The sequence below is a fragment of the Quercus suber genome, unplaced genomic scaffold, assembly GCF_002906115.3.
Source record: "Quercus suber isolate HL8 unplaced genomic scaffold, Cork oak 2.0 scaffold_229, whole genome shotgun sequence".
Classification (NCBI taxonomy): domain Eukaryota; kingdom Viridiplantae; phylum Streptophyta; class Magnoliopsida; order Fagales; family Fagaceae; genus Quercus; species Quercus suber.
Window position 1 is genome coordinate 129,092 of NW_027069687.1, and position 18,655 is coordinate 147,746.

Here is an 18,655-nt window from a genome sequence, read left to right on the forward strand (position 1 = left end):
CAACAATAAGTTGTAGATAATTAAAATATTTCAGAAATAATTTCCGATTTCAATGAAGATCATTCTCAGTCTCAGTACCAATCCTCAAAGTCCGCATAGTTAACACAGAGATACTAGAAGTCTAGAACATATGGTGTCACCACTTACATTTCATGTTTATCTACCAAACTTGAAACTATAGCTCAATATTCCAACAGGACAAAAGACTTATTAAGTAACTAAAGTGATACATCTCTCTAAAAGCAGAGAGGCATGTATTCCCTGAACCCCTAAAAAAATATGATTTCAGAGAATCAATAAGGTGATATGTAAAATATGAACACGTTAACCACCGTGACCATAAAAGAATGGGAAAAAAATAGAAATGTTATTTATCTATGATACAACTTGCAGACTAAGAATATCGTTGCGGTATGATCCAGAGAACAGATGATCAAAGAATTAGTCACAAAATTGTTGCCAACAGCCATATATGCAATAAGAGTGAATAGGCAATAAGGCCTAGCCTTGCTTGGGGACGACTCATCAAAAGTCGACCACCAGATACCCTGCATGTACAGATTAAAAAGAAACTTAGTATCAAGTCTGTATATAGAACATAATCCAACTCAGTTATGACTTTATTGCCAGTTAGTAGATTAGGTTCCAACTTTCAATACAGTAATTGAAACATAAACTAAAGCAGATGATATGGCATGTTACCAGATTCCATCAACTCGATCCGCAATCAACTTTCCTTGTTTTGGAATGAGACCTGACGTGTTCAGAGACTTGAATACATGACCTGGATAAGAGAAAAAAAATACGTCAATTACCTGAGCTTTCTAAACTGAATATTTAGATGAAGATGAGATAGAATGCAAACCTTTGTCCTCATCACTTCCCTCATTGTTGATCAAACGTTCAGATTCCACATCAACATTGATTGCAAGATGCTCAGCTGAACCCTTTCGCACAGTTCTTGCAACAGTGGCTGGCGGGACAGGAGATTTTGTAGTCTGCCCAAGTGAGCCCTGCATATGGCAAGCAATGCTTTATACAGGCATCTTCTCTATTATTTGGAGAGGAAAATTTTGAGTCACCCAACAGCAAGTCTACCCAAATTGTGTTACATATCATTACTCCTTTGCCTGAACTACATCTTTCTTTTTTCAATATCCAACTAAAGTTTTGAAATTCATTGGGGAAGAGAGAACAAGAAAAAGGATTGAAGAAAGCTTTAACTTTTCCAATGGAAAGTTTTAACAATTAGGTTGGTCACATAGATCACCGAAAAACGACACTCTGTAGGCAGTACAGATATATGTATAGAATATATTAATTAATCTAATTTGTCTAACTGGAACATCTGCAAGACCTGAACCTAAGGTCATTTGAGATCCAAAAACCAACACAGTTTGCTTAAAATTTATCCGTGAAAACTTTGTTCAGAGAAACAAAAATATCATGCATGAAGAAAATTATATTAAAAAATCATGTAATTCAATAATTACCGCATCTTCAATTTCAGATATCTCGGACCCTGTAGGCAATGAGGGAGCTTCAAAGATGCTCCTTTCCTGAACGATCTCTGTCTGAGCACTCCTATCTTGAAGTGAGTCTTCAAGAACTTTAACTTTGATTGACAATTCATCCACAACCTTTTGGCTTGCAAGCAACTTTGTGCCAAGCTCCTGAGCTTTTGATTTTGAATTTTCCAATTCCAAAGGCATGGTCACAACCTGCTTTTCTAATACTGACAGAAGTCCCTTGACACCAGCAGATTTTTGGTCAAACAATTCACCTCCTAAAATACCTATAATTTTCTCCAAACCAAAAGTGAGTTCAAACAGTTCATCCTTCACTTTTTCGGAATCTTGTCTGTCCCTGACAAGTTTCTCAACTTCCTCCTTGAGATGCTCAATTTCCAGAATCTGTGTTGTAATTGTTGATTGCAGCTCTTCTTTGTCATGAGACAATAACCTCACTTGCTGCTGCAACTCAGTAACAGTATCAATAATGTAAAAGAGCTTCTTTACGTGAGCAGAATTATGGGGCACCAGGTCTCCAACTTCTGACTCTGCCATAGGGATTTCAATCCCTCCAATTTTGTCAAGGAGTGTTTTCACTTGGGATGCTGACAGAAGGGAGTCTTCTGCCTCTGAAACAACAAATATGAACAAAGAAGTCAGAAGAAAAATGACAAAATAATAACAACCAAAATAGATTTGTGCAGCAAGATCCCATCAAAGATGTTTACCTTTTCCTTTCATTAACAAAGTATTGGACAGCGAGGAAATTTCTGCCTCTCTTTCCTTTAACTTGTCCTCTTTGGAATGAGAATCATTTAGTTTAAGCCTCAGCTCACTGCATGAAGTTTGCAATTCTTCTACCTCACTCTCTAGCTCGGAAACTCTATCTTGGTTTAGATCCCTTTCTTCAATAGCATTTTCAAGACTTGTTCTACTTTGTTTCAATTTATTTTGCAATTCTTCAACTGTAGCGGCTGCCACATTACTTGTGCTATCAAACTGTTTAACCAGAGATTGAAATTTTCTAGTTGCCAATAACAACTTATTTGCAGCATCAAAATGTTTGTTGCCATCAAGCCTTTGTTGCCGCTCAACTGCGGCATCTCCATCAGTCTCTCTCATTTCTAAAGACAAAGTATGGTTCAACTTCTCAAGCTCAGGAACAGAGATAAGTTCCAATAGATTGTTCTTCACTTCAATCTGCAGTTCTCTTGTAGCATCAGTACAAGCAGACAACAAAGTCGCAACATCATTTTCTAACATGGCTATAGTGGTCTCCTGTTCCTGTTGAATCATTTCCAGATTCTTTGATTTTTGTTTCAAAGATTCAATGTGCTCAAGTACAAATACTACACCATCCTGTGTTTCCTGTAATTTTCTCAACAAACCTGCAATACACTCATCTATAAAAGATGAAAATCCTTCAACTTTATCATAAATAATTTTGTTTCTCGACTGGAACCCTTCCACAGTCTTTCTAAAATGTGAAGAAATATTGTCACCATCTGCAGCACTCACCCAGCTGTTATCAATTTCAACATCAACAATATTGTTGAGGCTATCTGAGAAAGAGTTCATAACCATTGAATCATCCTGGAATAAATAAAACAAGCCAATTAGAGAAAAGATGGAAAAGATTAGATAGGAGAAAGAGAAAAGCTTTAGATTCATTCTGCATTCTTAAATAGAAAAAGAGAGCAAGTTAGCAAGAGAGATCCACAACCACTAATAAAGAACCAAAAAATTGGCAACTGTCATCTGTTTTTTAAAGCAAACAAGTAATCCACTTGAGCATACATATTTCAAACCAGTGGTATATTCTTTTCCATTGACAATTCTAATTATAATTGAAAATGCCTTGTCAATGCTAACAATTCTGATTTAAAGACCCAGACAGATTGGCTAATTAAAGTTGATGCACTCATAACGATTATATAGGTGAAGGTAATTACTAGTCACAGAATCAAGTACAAAAAGGCAAAATCTAAGTACACACATATGGAGATTACCAAAATAACATGCACAGACACCACCCCCCCCCAAAACCAAAAAAAAAAAAAAAATTCACTCAGCAAGAAAAATTTTGATGCATACACACACATGCTGATATAAGGTTACCTCCATGACATGGTGACTTTGCAGCTCTTCTAAATCCACTTCTACGAAATGGGTCTTTATGTTTTTAAGAATGAGATCCATTTTTCTCAAGCTCTCAAATTTCTTCTCAAAGCATTCTTTTACCCTTGATAACAGAGTCTCATCTTTCATAATCACTTGAAGATCGTTAAGGTGTCCAGCAAGCTCTATAGATTTGCTTTCAAAACTGCCACTGGTTCCAGCCAACTCTTCCATGCATGCATTTAACTTGGAATTAAGTGACAATAGTTCCTTTTCAGCATTTTTCTTTACACCTTGAAGTACAGAAATATCATCTTCTGCCCTCAACAGCGCATCTTCCAGTGATTCTATTGTTGCATATGAATCTGCCAGCTTGTTAGCTTGGGACCCCGTTTCCTCTTGCAGCTTCTTTAGCTCATTCTCCAAATTAGTTCTACCAACTTGTGCATCATTATTTTGCTCAGTCAGCAAAGCAACATTAGTCTCTACCTGAGACAGTGAATCTTCAAGTGACTTTATAGTTTTGAAGGCCTCCGTGAGTTTGCTGGTCTGAATAGCAACCTCTTCTTTCACTTTCTCCAGATCCATCTCTGCAGCTGTTTTACTTACTTGAGCCTCTTCTTTCTCTCTGAACAGCACAGATATATTATTTTCTGCCAGTGATAAGGCCTCTTCAAGTGACTTCCTAGTTGCACAAGCCTCAACAAACTTGCTGGTCTGGGAACTAGCTTCTTCTACTGCTTTCTGTAACTCATGTTCGATATTTGTCTTCCCAACTTCTAATTCCCTCTTTTCTTCAGCTAGTTGAGTAACATTGTTCTCCGCAACTGACAATGCATCTTCCAGTGATTTCACAGTTGCTTGGGCTTCTGCTAACTCACTAACCAAGGTACTGGCATCCTCTTTCACCTTACCCAACTCCTGCTCTGCATGTGTCTTAGCTTCCTGGCATTCATTAATGTACCCAGAAAGCCAGTTCACCTTTCCTACCGGCTCATCAAAAACTGTATCAACAGGAAGAACGATGCCATCAATAGATTCAACCACTTTCTGTAAAATTTTATTGCTCTCCAATAAGAATTGCTCAAGTTGATCACGTTGATCTTTCATCGCAGCAAGATCAGCCTCCAACTTTGGGATGTGCTCTACGTCAGTAGACAATGTTTTGATCTGGCCTCTGCAGTCAGTGACTGCAGATTCTTGCTGCTGTAACTCAAGCTTCAACTTCTGAATTTCTGAGTTCTTTTCATCCAGAAGCTTTTTCAAGTTCTCCCGGTCTTGAACCAATCCCTTGCCTTTCTTAACTGCCATGGATAACTTCTCCCTCACCAATGCAGACTTCTCTTCTGATCTTTCAAGATCCTTCTGTAGAGAGCTCTTTTCCTCTTTCAGTGCTACAAGTTCTTCAGATACCAACTTTAACTCATTCGACACTTTTTCCACCAAAGTAGACTTCTCTTCCAATCTTTCAAGATCCTTCTGTAGAGAGCTCTTTTCCTCTTTCAGCGCTACAAGTTCTTCAGATACCAACTTTAACTCATTTGAAAATTTATCCACCAAAGCGGTCTTCTCCTCTGATCTTTCAAGATCCTTCCATAGAGAGCTCTTTTCCTCTTTCAGTTCTACAAGTTCTTCAGATACGAACTTTAACTCATTCGACAGGTTTTCCACCAAAGCAGACTTCTCTTCCAATCTTTCAAGATCCTTCTGTAGAGAGATCTTTTCCTCTTTCAGCACTACAAGTTCTTCAGATACCAATTTTAACTCATTTGACAGTTTTTCCACCAAAGTGGACTTCTCTTCCAATCTTTCAAGATCATTCTGAAGTGAGCTCTTTTCCTCTTTCAGTGCTACAAGTTCTTCAGATACCAATTTTAACTCATTCGACAGTTTTTCCACCAAAGTGGACTTCTCTTCCAATCTTTCAAGATCATTCTGAAGTGAGCTCTTTTCCTCTTTCAGTGCTACAAGTTCTTCAGATACCAACTTTAACTCATTCGACAGTTTTTCCACCAAAGCAGACTTCTCTTCCAATCTTTCAAGATCCCTTTGTAGAGAGCTATTTTCCTCTTTCAGCGCTACAAGTTCTTCAGATACCAATTTTAACTCATTCGACAGTTTTTCCACCAAAGTGGACTTCTCTTCTGATCTTTCAACATCATTCTGTAGAGAGCTCTTTTCCTCTTTCAGCGCTACAAGTTCTTCAGATACCAACTTTAACTCACTCGACAGTTTTTCCACCAAAGCAGACTTCTCTTCCAATCTTTCAAAATCCTTATGTAGAGAGCTCTTTTCCTCTTTCAGCATTACAAGTTCTTCAGATACCGACTTTAACTCATTTGACAATTTATCCACCAAAGTAGACTTCTCTTCTGATCTTTCAAGATCCTTCCATAGAGAACTCTTTTCCTCTTTCAGTGCCACAAGTTCTTCAGAAACCAACTTTAACTCATTCAACAGTTTTTCCTCTGATCTCACCATCATCTCTTCTTCGAGTAATTTCTCACACAGCATCAATTCGTGATCCTTTACATACAAGAGACTTTGTACTCTTTCAAACAATTCTTCATTAACATAGGAAGAATCCAAAATGGCACTGTTCTGTTTTTTTATCTTCTCAAAACATCTGTGAACAAGACTGGAATTGTCAGAGAAAGTCTGATAGACCCCTTCTTCATTTTCCATTTCAGTTCCAGAAACCTCAATCAACATTTTCACTATCTGATCCTTTTCCACTGAAACTTGATGCTCTTTTTCAACAATCTCTTTGTATTTTCCCATCAGGTTGGCAAACTCTGTTTGACAATAATCCTTTTCCTGTAGTTCTGCTGAAAGAGAAGCACTTAAGTGGTCCTTCTCCAATGTAACTTGATGTTCTTTTACAACAATCTCTTCATATTTGCTCGTCAGCTCAGCCAACTCTGTTTGAAGATAATCCTTTTCCTGTAATGCTGTTGAAAGTGAAGCACTTAAGTGATCCTTCTCCAATGTAACTTGATGTTCTTTTTCAACAATCTCTTCATATTTCCTCATCAGATCAGCCAACTCTGTCTCAAGATAATCCTTTTCCTGTAATGCTGTTGAAAGTGAAGCACTTAAGCGGTCAATCTCATTATGGCCAGCTTCCCTTGTTTTAGCAATTTCATCCTGCAAACTATTTACATCATCTTTAGCCCGGTAAAATGACTCCCTCAGCCAACCCACTCGAGCTACCAAGTCAGATGATGAAACTGTCTCTGGTAGATCAAACGAGGAAAAAGCATCTTTCAATTTTTGAGACTCCAGTGAAACACCCTTTAGTACATTTCTCTCATCCACAAGCCATCTAAATCTCTCTCTAATATTCATCAAAAGAAGTTCCTCAGGTACACCAGCCTCAGACATAATTTCATCAATTTGTTCAAGAACAGAAGTCCTTTCGAATAGTGTTTCCTGCAGAGATGCAATCAAATTTTCACTTTTGACCAATTCCTCCTTGCTTAGTTCAGCAGACTCCAATGCGCTAGACTTCTCTTGCAATTCAATCAAACATTTCTCAAGCTCACTTGTTTTATCAGCTAAAGAATGCTTCAATGAGTCTCTCTGTTGCACCAATGCCTTTCCCTTTGTCACAGCCATGGTAAGCTTCTCTTTGGTATTAGCACACCTAACCTTCTCCTGCTCAACTTCTATTTTTGTGTTTGCAAGTTCCGCATTCACTTTCTCAACCATTTCTTTATGCCCGTCAAGTTGTTCCACTAATTTCCTATTTTCATCCTCTAGATGTCTAACTTCATCAATCAAATCCTCCTCCTTTCTTTTCAGCTCAAGTAACTCATCACGTGCAGCAACACAAATTGTCCTATGTCCCTCTTGCACCCTGATATCAACCCCAGTCTCGTTCAAACATTGCCTAAGTTGATCAATTTCAGAAAGAATCTGATTGTACTTCTCAATCAACAAAGAGTTGCCTTTCTCAACCTGAATTATTTTCCCACTAATAGAATCCTCCAATGATTCTTCTAGATAACCTACCGATGCTAGAGAAGCTAACATCCTGTTTGCCACATCCTCTACATGCCGATCCTTTTCCAACGATACTTCCAAAGAATTCTGAACCGAACTCAAATAAGACGCCGCAGCATCATTCGACACTGATAACTCAGAAACCCGTGCATTGAGATCTCCAATCTCTTGTTCCTTCGTAATAACAACACCACGAATTTCCCTCATTGTCGCCTCAGCCTGCAAACGTTCCTCTGAAGCTAATTTAGCAAACAGCGAGCATTCCTTTATCATTTCAAGCAAAGGGCTATTATCATTTTCCCCACTCTCATTCTCACTAAGCAACGGCTGCTGATGATTAATCAGAGCCTTAAGCCCATGACGAAGCTCAGCAACTTCCCTAGCAAAGGCCTCTCTTTCATCCTGCACACCAAAAGTCACAAATCAATACCAAAAGAGAAGTGCTCATAAGTAAAAGCCAGTAACAACCCGCCACTTAGAATTTGTTGTGAAAACGTTATGGACATAACATTTCTGATACCGAATTGATAATCACAAAGAGTAACTAAACAAAACTACCCAACTAAACAACATTTTTCGACCTTGTATTCCCATGCATTGCTCATTCGTCGTTGTTGTTGTTCCGGCTGCTCGTCCATCCCGTAACCATCCAACACCCCGTTTTCGACTCCTCGAACCCCACCATCACCCGATTCTTCCCTCACTACTGCTACAACTGCTGCTTCCTTCTCAGCACTCGAAACCAACTCGTCCGAGCAGTCAACAAAATCGCCCCCCTCTTCCTCCTCCGAAACCCCATTATCATTATCGCTTTCAGCACGACCCATCACCGGCAATAACGCCGGTTCCTGCAATCATTTCTCAACCTCTTCACTAATATGCACAAATTATAAACCATTTCTCACATCAAATCAAAATTGCTACGCTTTCAACCAATCATAAATTCATTACCTGATTGACTCGGTCATGGTCGTACCCGTTAGCTTCTTCTGGTGCCCGGATTGCACGATCCGGATTCGGGTCAAGAGAGTTGTTGTTCTGAGCTCCGGAAACTTCCAGAACCTGCTCTGAGCTATGATTCTCAGACATTTCAATCGCTCATAATCGAAACCGTTGCCCCTCCAGATCCGTGAGATTCGAATAACGAAACCTGAGAGATATGAATTCAAAATCTAGAATCTGGAAATGAAACCCTAGAAACGGGAAATTATTGTATTTGACCTGTGAATGGAAACGGCGTCGTGTTGTTGCGGTGATCGGACGGTTCACGATGAGCTTTATATTTGTGATTTGAAGACTTTCTAAAGAATTGTAGTTAGTTGAATCTGGAAATTGTTGCACGGAGTAATTAGCAAAAACCACCCAGTCAAATTGAAATTTCCCACCCACTTTTAATGTTTACCGAAATTTTTTTTTTTTTTAGAAAGCGTTACTGCGGTGTCGTTTTGGCGAGGAAACGCTGCCGATTTTGGTTTTACGTTTCAAAGTAGTCCATTGAAATGCATGGTTGGGCGTTTTCTATTTTCTTATAGGGTGGCTCAAACCTAAACTCATTTAATAATGGAGGAAATTTAGTTACAATTTTATTTAATAAAATAAATATTATTATATATTTTAAAAATTTAACGGTTATTTGCATGTTCTTTATGCTTTTAATACACATGTTAAATTTTGTATCAATCGGACAGTATTTAGTATATAATCTATAAGACGCATAATTTTAAACTACAAAAACTTGTAATTTAAACAATTTATTGATGACATAGCTATTGATCTTTAATTTTCTAAAAGTTTTACAAGCATGAAGAGTATAAGAAGAAGATGTAATCCAATGGTGGATTTGTCAAAATTCATCTCTAATAAAAAGATATTTAGAAATGTTGTAATCTTAAGTTACAACCAATTTTGTAACTAAATTTTGTTCTTTAATAATTATGTCAAATCAAATCTCTCTCATTTCTAATACAACTTATTAATCAAGCGAGTTAACATAACACAACTCATTTCAATATGTTTAATACACAATCTAAGGGAAATTTTTTTTTTCTTTGTTTTGGGTAGAAGGGTCAGGGACTTGAGAGTTTCAACAAAGAATTTATCAATGGATAAAGTTTAGCTATAAAATCAACCTTACTCAATATCTTTTTATTAGAGGTAAATTTTGACAAATAAACTATTGGATTACATATTTTTCTTATATACTCCATGCTTATAAAATTTCTAGAAAATTAAAAATCAATAGTTATGTTATCAATAAATTGTTTAAATTGCACGTTTTTTGTAGTTCAAAATGATATATAAAATATAAACTTATAATCATTTAATAAATAATATTTAATTGACACATAATTTGACTAATGTATTAAGAGTGTAAAGAACATGCAATTTGATGGTTAAATTTCAAAAATATGTAGTTATGTTTATTTTAGGGTAAAATATTATTTTGGTCCCTAAACTTTAACAATTAAACTTTACAAAAAGTTTGTTTTTCATCCTTAAACTTTAAAAAGTTCATTTTCCATCCCTAAACTATTGAAAAATTCGTTTTTCATCCCTAAACTATTGAAAATTATTTATTTTTGTCCTTAAACTTAAAAAAAAAAAAAAAAAAATCCCTAAACTGTTGAAAAGAATTCTTTTTTCACCCATATTTTTGTCCCTAAACTATTTACAAAATTTAGGGATGAAAAAAGAATTTTTTAAAGTATAGGGGAAAAAACAACTTTTGGTGAATTTTAGAAACCAAAAAATTATTTTACCCTTTATTTTATAAAGTACAATTGTAACTTTAAGTTACAACCAATTTTGTACGTAGCTAAACTTTATCCTTTATCAATATAACTATTAAAATTATTTTAATTACTTAATTATATTTAGAATCAATTTTTTTTTAAATGACATTTATTTATATTCAAATATGTCATTTCCATTTGATTACCTATTTATTAATCATTTTCAGAATGTCGACCCATTTTTGACACTAACCCATTTAAACTAAACACGAGCATCCACACTAGATGTGCTAAATGTGCCAAATGCCAAATATTTGGCACATTTGACACACCAAACACCAAAAAATACCAAATATCAGATGTTCCAAATCTCATAAATTTTACAACATGCTACAGTATCCTCACATATTTGGCACGGTACGTATATTTGTGGCATATGGTTTTATTATTTTTTTATTCCTCTTTCTCTCTCATCCGAATTATCTCTTTCATCTTCTCCTTTAGCTATTCACGGTATGGATGTGCCTTCTTCTTCTTCTTCTTCTTCTTCTTCTTCTTCTTCTTTTTTTTTTTTTTTTTTTTTTTTTTTTTTTTTTTTTTTTTTTTTTTTTTTTTTTTTTTTTTTAAATGCTTAAGAAAATATGTATTTTTAAAAATATGATAGTTGAATTAAGAGGATTTTTTGAAAACGTTACCGTTAGAATAAGAATATTTGAAAATATGACTATTTAGGAACAAATATTACCGTTAGGAACAAATAATAAAGAAAGAATAAAATAAGAATTAAAAAGAATTAAGAAATAATATTTAAATGAAGTAGTAAAAATATAGAACATCTGATAAATGGGATATTGTAAAATGATGTGGTAAAATAATAAAGTAGGTTTTTGGTGTGGCAAAATGACATAATTTTTGCAACAGCTGCTACGGATGCTCTAACCCACAAAACAACTATATCATGTTTGCAAGTCATGTCGAATATTGTCACCCCTTTTTTATAGTATTATTACAATAAGAATCAGTCTATTAGAATTCCATGGACTATATGTCCATATCATTCCTACAAACTTGTTATATGAACGTTGAGGATGATTCTCAAAAAAAAAAAAAAAAAAAAAAGAGTAAATTAAGGGTGTTGTTAATAGACTGTGAAGGGCCTTTCAATTGTATAGAGTAAGAGTATTTGCATTAGTAGGTGTATAATAAAAGAAAACTGTCAAATTTACACATTCAAGTCCTAAATCACCCACATCAATTAAGTTATTGATGGCAAATTTGCAAAGTTGCTACGTTGATCGTGTAAATATACATAGTTACTGTAGGAGTTTTGTATATTATTATTTTAATTTTTTTTTTCTCTCATCTTTTGCCTCATCAAATCTCTCTCTCTCTCTCTCTCTCTCTCTGTGAAGATTTTTTTTTTTTTTTTTGAGAAACAAACACACACACACACACACACACACAAGAAAGAGGGAAAATGGTTCTAACACAAAGGCACACCATAACTTTCTGAAGATAATAATAAACAAAGAATGAAAAATGATTATTTAAATAAAATAGAATATAGAATAGAAAATCTAATGCAGGTGTTTTTGAAAAGTCATCGTGTAAAATAAAAAAAATATGTTCTTATCCTAAAATATGAAAAAATATGTTTTTGCACAAGCTAATACAAATGCTCTAAGAATTACTTGCTCACCATTTAATACCTTAACAATCTTCTTAGCATCTTTGTGAGTTAATGAACAGCTTGACTAGAAAAGCTTCTACTTGTGATTGGTTGGAGGTCTTAAGCATTCACATCAACTCTTGCAAAAAAATTCGTTCTATATTAGCATAAGCATTTACTTTTTTCTATTTTACATACTCACATTTTTTAAAACACCTTACATCAAATTATCTATTTTACACTACATTACAATAAAATATCAAATTTTCTTGATTTTTTTAGTTGTTTCTCTTTCTTCACATACAATATCCATTAACCATCATTCACTCTCTTTCTTCAACCTCGAGATATGTAAAGAAAAAAATTGAAAACTATATGCATAGTAAACAGTGCCAGTGTAAATTTACACAATTATTGTAGCAACTTTGCAAATTTATGCATTTTTAACTTAACTGATGTGAGCAATTTTGGAAGTTAAATGTGTGAAAGTGATACCTTTTTTCTATCTTGCATTGTTTGATGCATATGATCTTGGCACAAGCCATTGAAGTCTTACTTCAGATTGAACAAGTTGGTTATGGTAGATAAAACAGATAACCAAGGGTTCTTTTGAAGAAGATGAATGATCAGTTAAGGTGAACTTACATAGGAACATCCTCCAATTGAGATCCCTCAAAAAATGGGACATCGATCTCATTATGAGGCACCGTGGCAATAGACCACCACCACAAATGCAACAAAATGGCTACGAAAACAAAATTATAAGACAATAGAACCCATATGTGAGAAGAATATATAAGCGTATAGATTAATTTTTTGTTACCTCTAACAATTATACTATTTTATTGAGCTTATGACATATGTTTTATAATATTTTTTTATCAATCAAGACACTAACTGATTCCTATATTTATAAAAAAAAAAAAAAAAAAGGACAATAATTGGTATTTGCCATAATTTTTTATTATAAAAAATAACACTAACTTTTTTTTTTTGAGGGAACTAATTGTTTATTTTAAGGTACACTAATTGTTTTTTGATGGGACAAATTTTATTAAAATAATTTTCAAACTTTATCTGATTGCCCAAACTTGTGTTAATTTGTAGGGATTTAGTAGTGTTGCTGACCCATGCACTATTCGTGAGAAACCGTAATATATTCTTGATCAACATATTCATGATTTGAATATTGGACAAAACTAGATAATATATAGAGAGGTATATTAAGACTTGGACAAAGTTTATCTTCTCAACTCAATACGTGGCAATTTATAAAGAGTCTGAATTTGGAAAGGACAAGGTGTAAAACTCATGTTTTATATTATTCAATAAGAGATTGCTACATTAGTTTTTTACTTAAAACTCAATACATTGTACCACACATTATAACATTTTAATAATCTCACAATTAAGTTGGATTTTCAAATGGGCATTAGATTTTTTTTTTTTTGGGAGAATCTGGGTATTAGAATTAATTGAGTATGGTTATGCCTATTCTATAATATGTAATATGATAATATGACATGTTGGGATTGAAAGAGCAAAACTTGGGTTTTATACCACATCCTTATAAAATTCAATCTCATTTATAAAATTATCTATGTGTATTATTTAATTTAAAGCCAAAACACAAAAGACATAACTCATTAAAAAAGTTAAGGGACTAAAACTACACATGAATAATCTTATAAATAGCCACATAATGGTTTGGAGTAACTTTTTCCTTATAAAAATTCTTTTCTTGTTGAAATTATGTAAATATTTGTATGAAAATTGATATATAGGATCTATTTGGATATAACTTATTTTTGCTAAAACTGAAAACTGAAAACTGAAAACACTGTAGCAAAATAATTTTTAAATATGTGAATAGTATCATGGGACCCATTTTTAAAATTTTTAAATGCATGAACAGTGCATGCATAGTGCGTGAACAGTGCATGCACTGTTCATAAACAGTGAATTTTATCTCTAAAAGTCAATAACTGCGGCTTTAATAATAATAATAATAATAATAATAATAATAATAATAATAATAATAAAGAGAAAACGCAAAAGAGGAAAACGTAGACGCTGAGATAATTGGTATCCAAACGGATACATAATAGGTTTTCCAATTAAATTCAACTACATAGTTGTGCAGACCAATAAAATAAAAAAGAATTTATCTTTTTTAAGAACAATTAAATTTAACGCAACCATACATTTGAATTTAATTAAGGAATTTAATATAGTAATGAGTGTCATTTTACCTTGAATGATGGAATTTACCTTTCAAGTAAGAATATTATAAGATCTTTTTATGTACCAATTTTCAATTAGTAGCAATGGCTATTTTAAGGTAGCAAATGACTTAGACGAGGTGATTCCATATTCTCATAACTCTTTATAATTGCTATGAAATTTGATATTTTTTGGCGTCATCTTAAGTTTTATTGGAAGATGGGGAAAAAAAAGGGGGGGGGGGATAAACTTATCTTGATGATATTTTGACTAAAAAAGAAAAATAGATCTCATATTCTATCACCCCAAAAAAAGGTTTTGGTGATAGTCATTGCATGAGTTACATGTGTTAGGTCAATAAATTGTAGGCTAGCAAATCATGAGATAAAGTTGGCATTAAGTGTGTTTTACTTTTTAGAGAGTTTTTTGAAGTCCAAGACTTATGCCTAGGACAATTCAAGAAGATAGAAGTTTTTGAAATCTCAATACATAGCTCAAGAAGAAAGAAGTTTTTGAAATCTCAATACATAGCTTGATACAAATTGATTGGTTGAGATAAGTTCAATACATGTCTTGATAGCTATTGTTCGATCAAGAATTACGGATACAAAATCCAATTTAGGTATTAATTCATCCAATCTCTAACATTTTATGCCCTACTTGCTAGAATATATGAGGACTAAAAAGGACGACCAAATAAAGATTTTGATAGCTATGTTTTGCATGTATAGGGTTTTTGTAGCCGAGTTCTCACTAAGCAACAAACAAAGATATTAAGATCGATGATCAAGGGCTATAGTGAAAACCTTCAATCTGACACTTGAAATTTAGATGGAGCATTCATTTGTACAAGGTTTTCTAGAAAAGAAACTAAGGATTTTAAGTTGCATGTGGTAAAATTGTAAGTGCAATAGGAGGGAATTGGGGGGAGTAGTAGAATTAAGGATGATTCTATTATAGTGCTTTGATTCTATTTAGTGGACTTGTTTCTTTGGGAGTTGGTGGTAAACCTCTAAAGAGTTTTTCCATGTAGAACTTTTCTTTTCATAACCATATTGCTTATGTTACTTACTTTTTGCATTTATTTGTTTACCAATATTGGTTTGTACTTATTAAAGCTAAGAGAAATCTAATTAGATCTCAAATAAGAGTTTAATTTTATGTCACATGTTTCAACCAATTTTCTTAATTTTGGTAACTATTTACTACACCACAAAAATTGAGTCCAATTTAGTTTTTCTTAAATTTTTGTGTTAAATAATTTATCAAACGAGAAAATCATAGAATCAAAATTAATAAACCTTAAAAAATCACCATCATTAATTTATTATTATTATTATACAAATTAAATAGAGGTTAGCCAAATTAAAATTGAGAATTTTATGAATAACAATTTTAATGTTTTTTTTTTCATTTGTTTCAAATAAAATTATATTTATTTTATTAGTAGCAATTGTATATTTTCAAATATACAAACATTATATATATAATATATAAATTTGGTAAAATTTTAAAACTCATTTAATTATGCTTATTTGTAAATGTATCTCATGCATATGTATGAGGTTACAAACAAGTTAACCATAAATTGAACGTCCCAAAATATTTGGTAAATTAATTTTCTAGATTAAAATTGGTTAATTTCTAACAATCGGGGTCTAAATCTCCAACAACGTGTCTAGGAGTGATCAGTTCCGCAAACATAAATGAAGCGGAGTTCCCAAGCATTGTTAGGCTCATAGAAAGTCAAATTTACACCACAAGACTCAAAACTACATTTTGTGGCATTGGATAATGACCAAGTAAAACAAAGATCATCTTTCCTCTCCTAAAGGTAGGGAGGTTCATACAATGCCTCAATGAGCTACCATCCCATAAGGGAGAGGCGCCATGTATAAATACCTCATTTGCTCCACCATTTAATTCCTACAATCAAACAAACAAACAGGATCCTTTGTTGACTCACAAAATGGCAAACTCCAAGTACTTGTTTCTACAAATTGCATGCTTCATTCTCTTGTTATCCTTGTCTCCTACATATGCTCACAACAAGAGCCACGAAAGCACACCACCTCTTGCTGGTTTCCAAGAAAATGTTGATTTTAAAGGTTGCTTCAACAAGGTTTATGCTTTCAGTGATTCATACACAGACACTGGAAATGCTTACAACTTGGGTGATCTCAAATCCTTCATTAGCACTTTATTCTCTCATGCTTGGTCCCCATATTGCTCATTAGAGAATTCAAAGTTATCTGGTTATCGACTATCTAATGGCCGCTTGGTCATTGATTTCCTATGTGAAGCTCTCAACATACCCTAATTGTCAGCCTATAAAGACTCTTCTGCAAACTTCTCATGTGGTGCAAACTTTGCAATAGCCAGATCAACGGCTTTTTCAAGTAATCTCTTTGGTCATTTCAATTTTGGTAGTCCCCTAATGTGGAAATCAAATCCAGAGAATATCCTAACTCAAATTGATTGGTTCCATAGCTTTGTTGGGGAGAGAGAATGCCAAGGAAAAGATGAGGTTGCATGCAAATCAGAGCTTGGGAATGCTCTCTTTTGGATAGGTGAGATTGGTGGCAATGACTATGCTCATCTTTTTGCATCTTCTGTTGGCCCTGCTATTGCCAATAAGCAATTCACAAAGCAGTTGTTGATCACATCTGCACACTTGCATTGGTAAGTATTGATAAACTACCATTTATATCAAAAGCTTAAATTGATTAAAAAAAATGATGAATTTAATCATTTAACTATTATTCCAACATGCATAATATTACCAAAAAAATAAAAAAGAAGAAAAAAAAAGAAAGAATGTAGCATGTAGCCTTAGCTTGTTAGAAGGGGGAAAAAAATAGTATCTCAATGAGTTCTTCCAACCTTAACATTTGATCAAGACTTTTTTCACAAAATGGTGCATTGCATATAAGAGTAAGGATGAATGTTATGGTGAAGTTAACATTGGAATAGTCATATTAAGCCTACTTTCTTTTTTACAGGGGCTATTGGACAAGGGTGCAAAGTTCCTTGTGGTTCAAGGGCTACCACCAATAGGGTGCCTTCCATTGCAGTTAGCAACATGTCCCTCAAATGATCGTGATTAAAATGGGTGTTCAGCGAGTGCCAACTTGGTAATAAAGGGTCACAACAATCTTCTCTAGAAGAGGTTGGATGAAATTCGAACCCAACACAAAGATTCAATGATCCTATTTATTGATTACTATAGTGCATTCATAACAATATTGGAAAAACACTTACAATACCAGTTTGAAGAACCCTTCAAGGCATGTTGTGGAGCTGGGGGAAGACCATTCAACTATCAACCAAACCTCCTTTGTGGAGCTTTTGGCACCTCTACTTGCAAGAACTCAAGCACCCACATTAACTTTGATGGGGTTCACTTGACCGAAAATATGCATCAACACCTCTTTGATCTCTTCTTCAACCAAGGCTTCTGTACACCATCATTTGTAGAGCTGGCCCTGGATNGGGGGGGGGGGGGGGGGGGGGGGGGGGAGGGGCTGAACCGATCACTGGAGATGACATGTCTAGGATCCAAAACCCACACCAAACATAGATAGTTTCAACTTTTAGTAGATTTTATTAGCAAATGGGATAACATGCCCCCACCCCTCCCCCCTAAAAAAAAAGTAGCTTGTTCTACATATTAAAATTTCACAACAAAATAACAATATAAAAGTATGGTTCAATATCAATGGTTTGAGATTAAATTTGTTAGGGTCATATTTTTTATGTATTGGCATATCCTACGACAAAATGTAGTTTACTTGTAATTGGGTAGATCTAAGTGAGTTAAAAATTATCATGACAAGCAAATTCATTGAAGACACGAAGATTTCTCAAGAACAGTTCAAGAAAAGTTAAATCTACAAGTTTTGATACCTCATTGATACTTGTCAATTTATTGAGATTTAATGAAACTCGATACCTAGCTCGATACATCTCGATCTATCGAGCTGACGAATTTGAGGAGATAGAACAGCAACGTTTTATTTTAAGAGGCTATTTGTTTATAAGTATGTGTAATTCTAATAGGATTAAGAGAGCCTAAGATTTGTGTAAACCTAACAAGAATGGGAGAGCTTATAAAAAGGCCCATTAAGCTCCTATATAAATAAGGAGGTACGGAGAAAGAAAACCCTAATCCTAAAAAGCTAACCCCGAAGAGCCTCATTAGGTTTTCTTATTTGAATCCCTATCCTCCTCCTATAGAAGAAAGAGATCTTGCTACGTTTCTTGTGTGCCTTTGGGTTTTGCAACCAAGCAAAATCTCTAGCACCATCAATTGAAGATCTTATTGGTGTTTCTATGTGAAGCTATTGCAAATCAACTACAACAATCAAAGGGTTGTTGTGGAGTTAGTCATGTACTTG

The 18,655-nt window shown here is 34.2% G+C and overlaps 2 protein-coding genes across 3 annotated transcripts; one reads left to right on the top strand and one right to left on the bottom strand.

The window, feature by feature from the left end:
- Nucleotides 1–47: 47 nt before the first annotated feature.
- Nucleotides 48–9,016, bottom strand: LOC112009923 (trans-Golgi network-localized SYP41-interacting protein 1). 2 transcript variants are annotated; one of them, XM_024042276.2, is made up of 9 exons: nucleotides 8,856–9,016; nucleotides 8,586–8,784; nucleotides 8,216–8,482; nucleotides 3,630–8,036; nucleotides 2,240–3,104; nucleotides 1,494–2,140; nucleotides 866–1,013; nucleotides 703–784; nucleotides 48–548 (listed from the first exon to the last, which is right to left on the bottom strand). In XM_024042276.2, the coding sequence occupies exons 2-9, from the start codon at nucleotides 8,721–8,723 to the stop codon at nucleotides 446–448; spliced, it is 6,657 nt and encodes a 2,218-aa protein (XP_023898044.2). In that variant the 5' UTR covers nucleotides 8,724–8,784; nucleotides 8,856–9,016; the 3' UTR covers nucleotides 48–445. The 2 variants fall into 2 exon arrangements, with proteins under 2 accessions (XP_023898044.2, XP_023898045.2); XM_024042277.2 differs by having other exon boundaries at nucleotides 8,586–9,016.
- A 7,157-nt stretch (nucleotides 9,017–16,173) lies between these two features.
- Nucleotides 16,174–17,842, top strand: LOC111986929 (GDSL esterase/lipase At3g48460). Its single transcript, XM_065780262.1, has 3 exons — nucleotides 16,174–16,572; nucleotides 17,261–17,362; nucleotides 17,423–17,842. The coding sequence occupies exons 1-3, from the start codon at nucleotides 16,228–16,230 to the stop codon at nucleotides 17,840–17,842; spliced, it is 867 nt and encodes a 288-aa protein (XP_065636334.1). The 5' UTR covers nucleotides 16,174–16,227.
- Nucleotides 17,843–18,655: the final 813 nt, after the last annotated feature.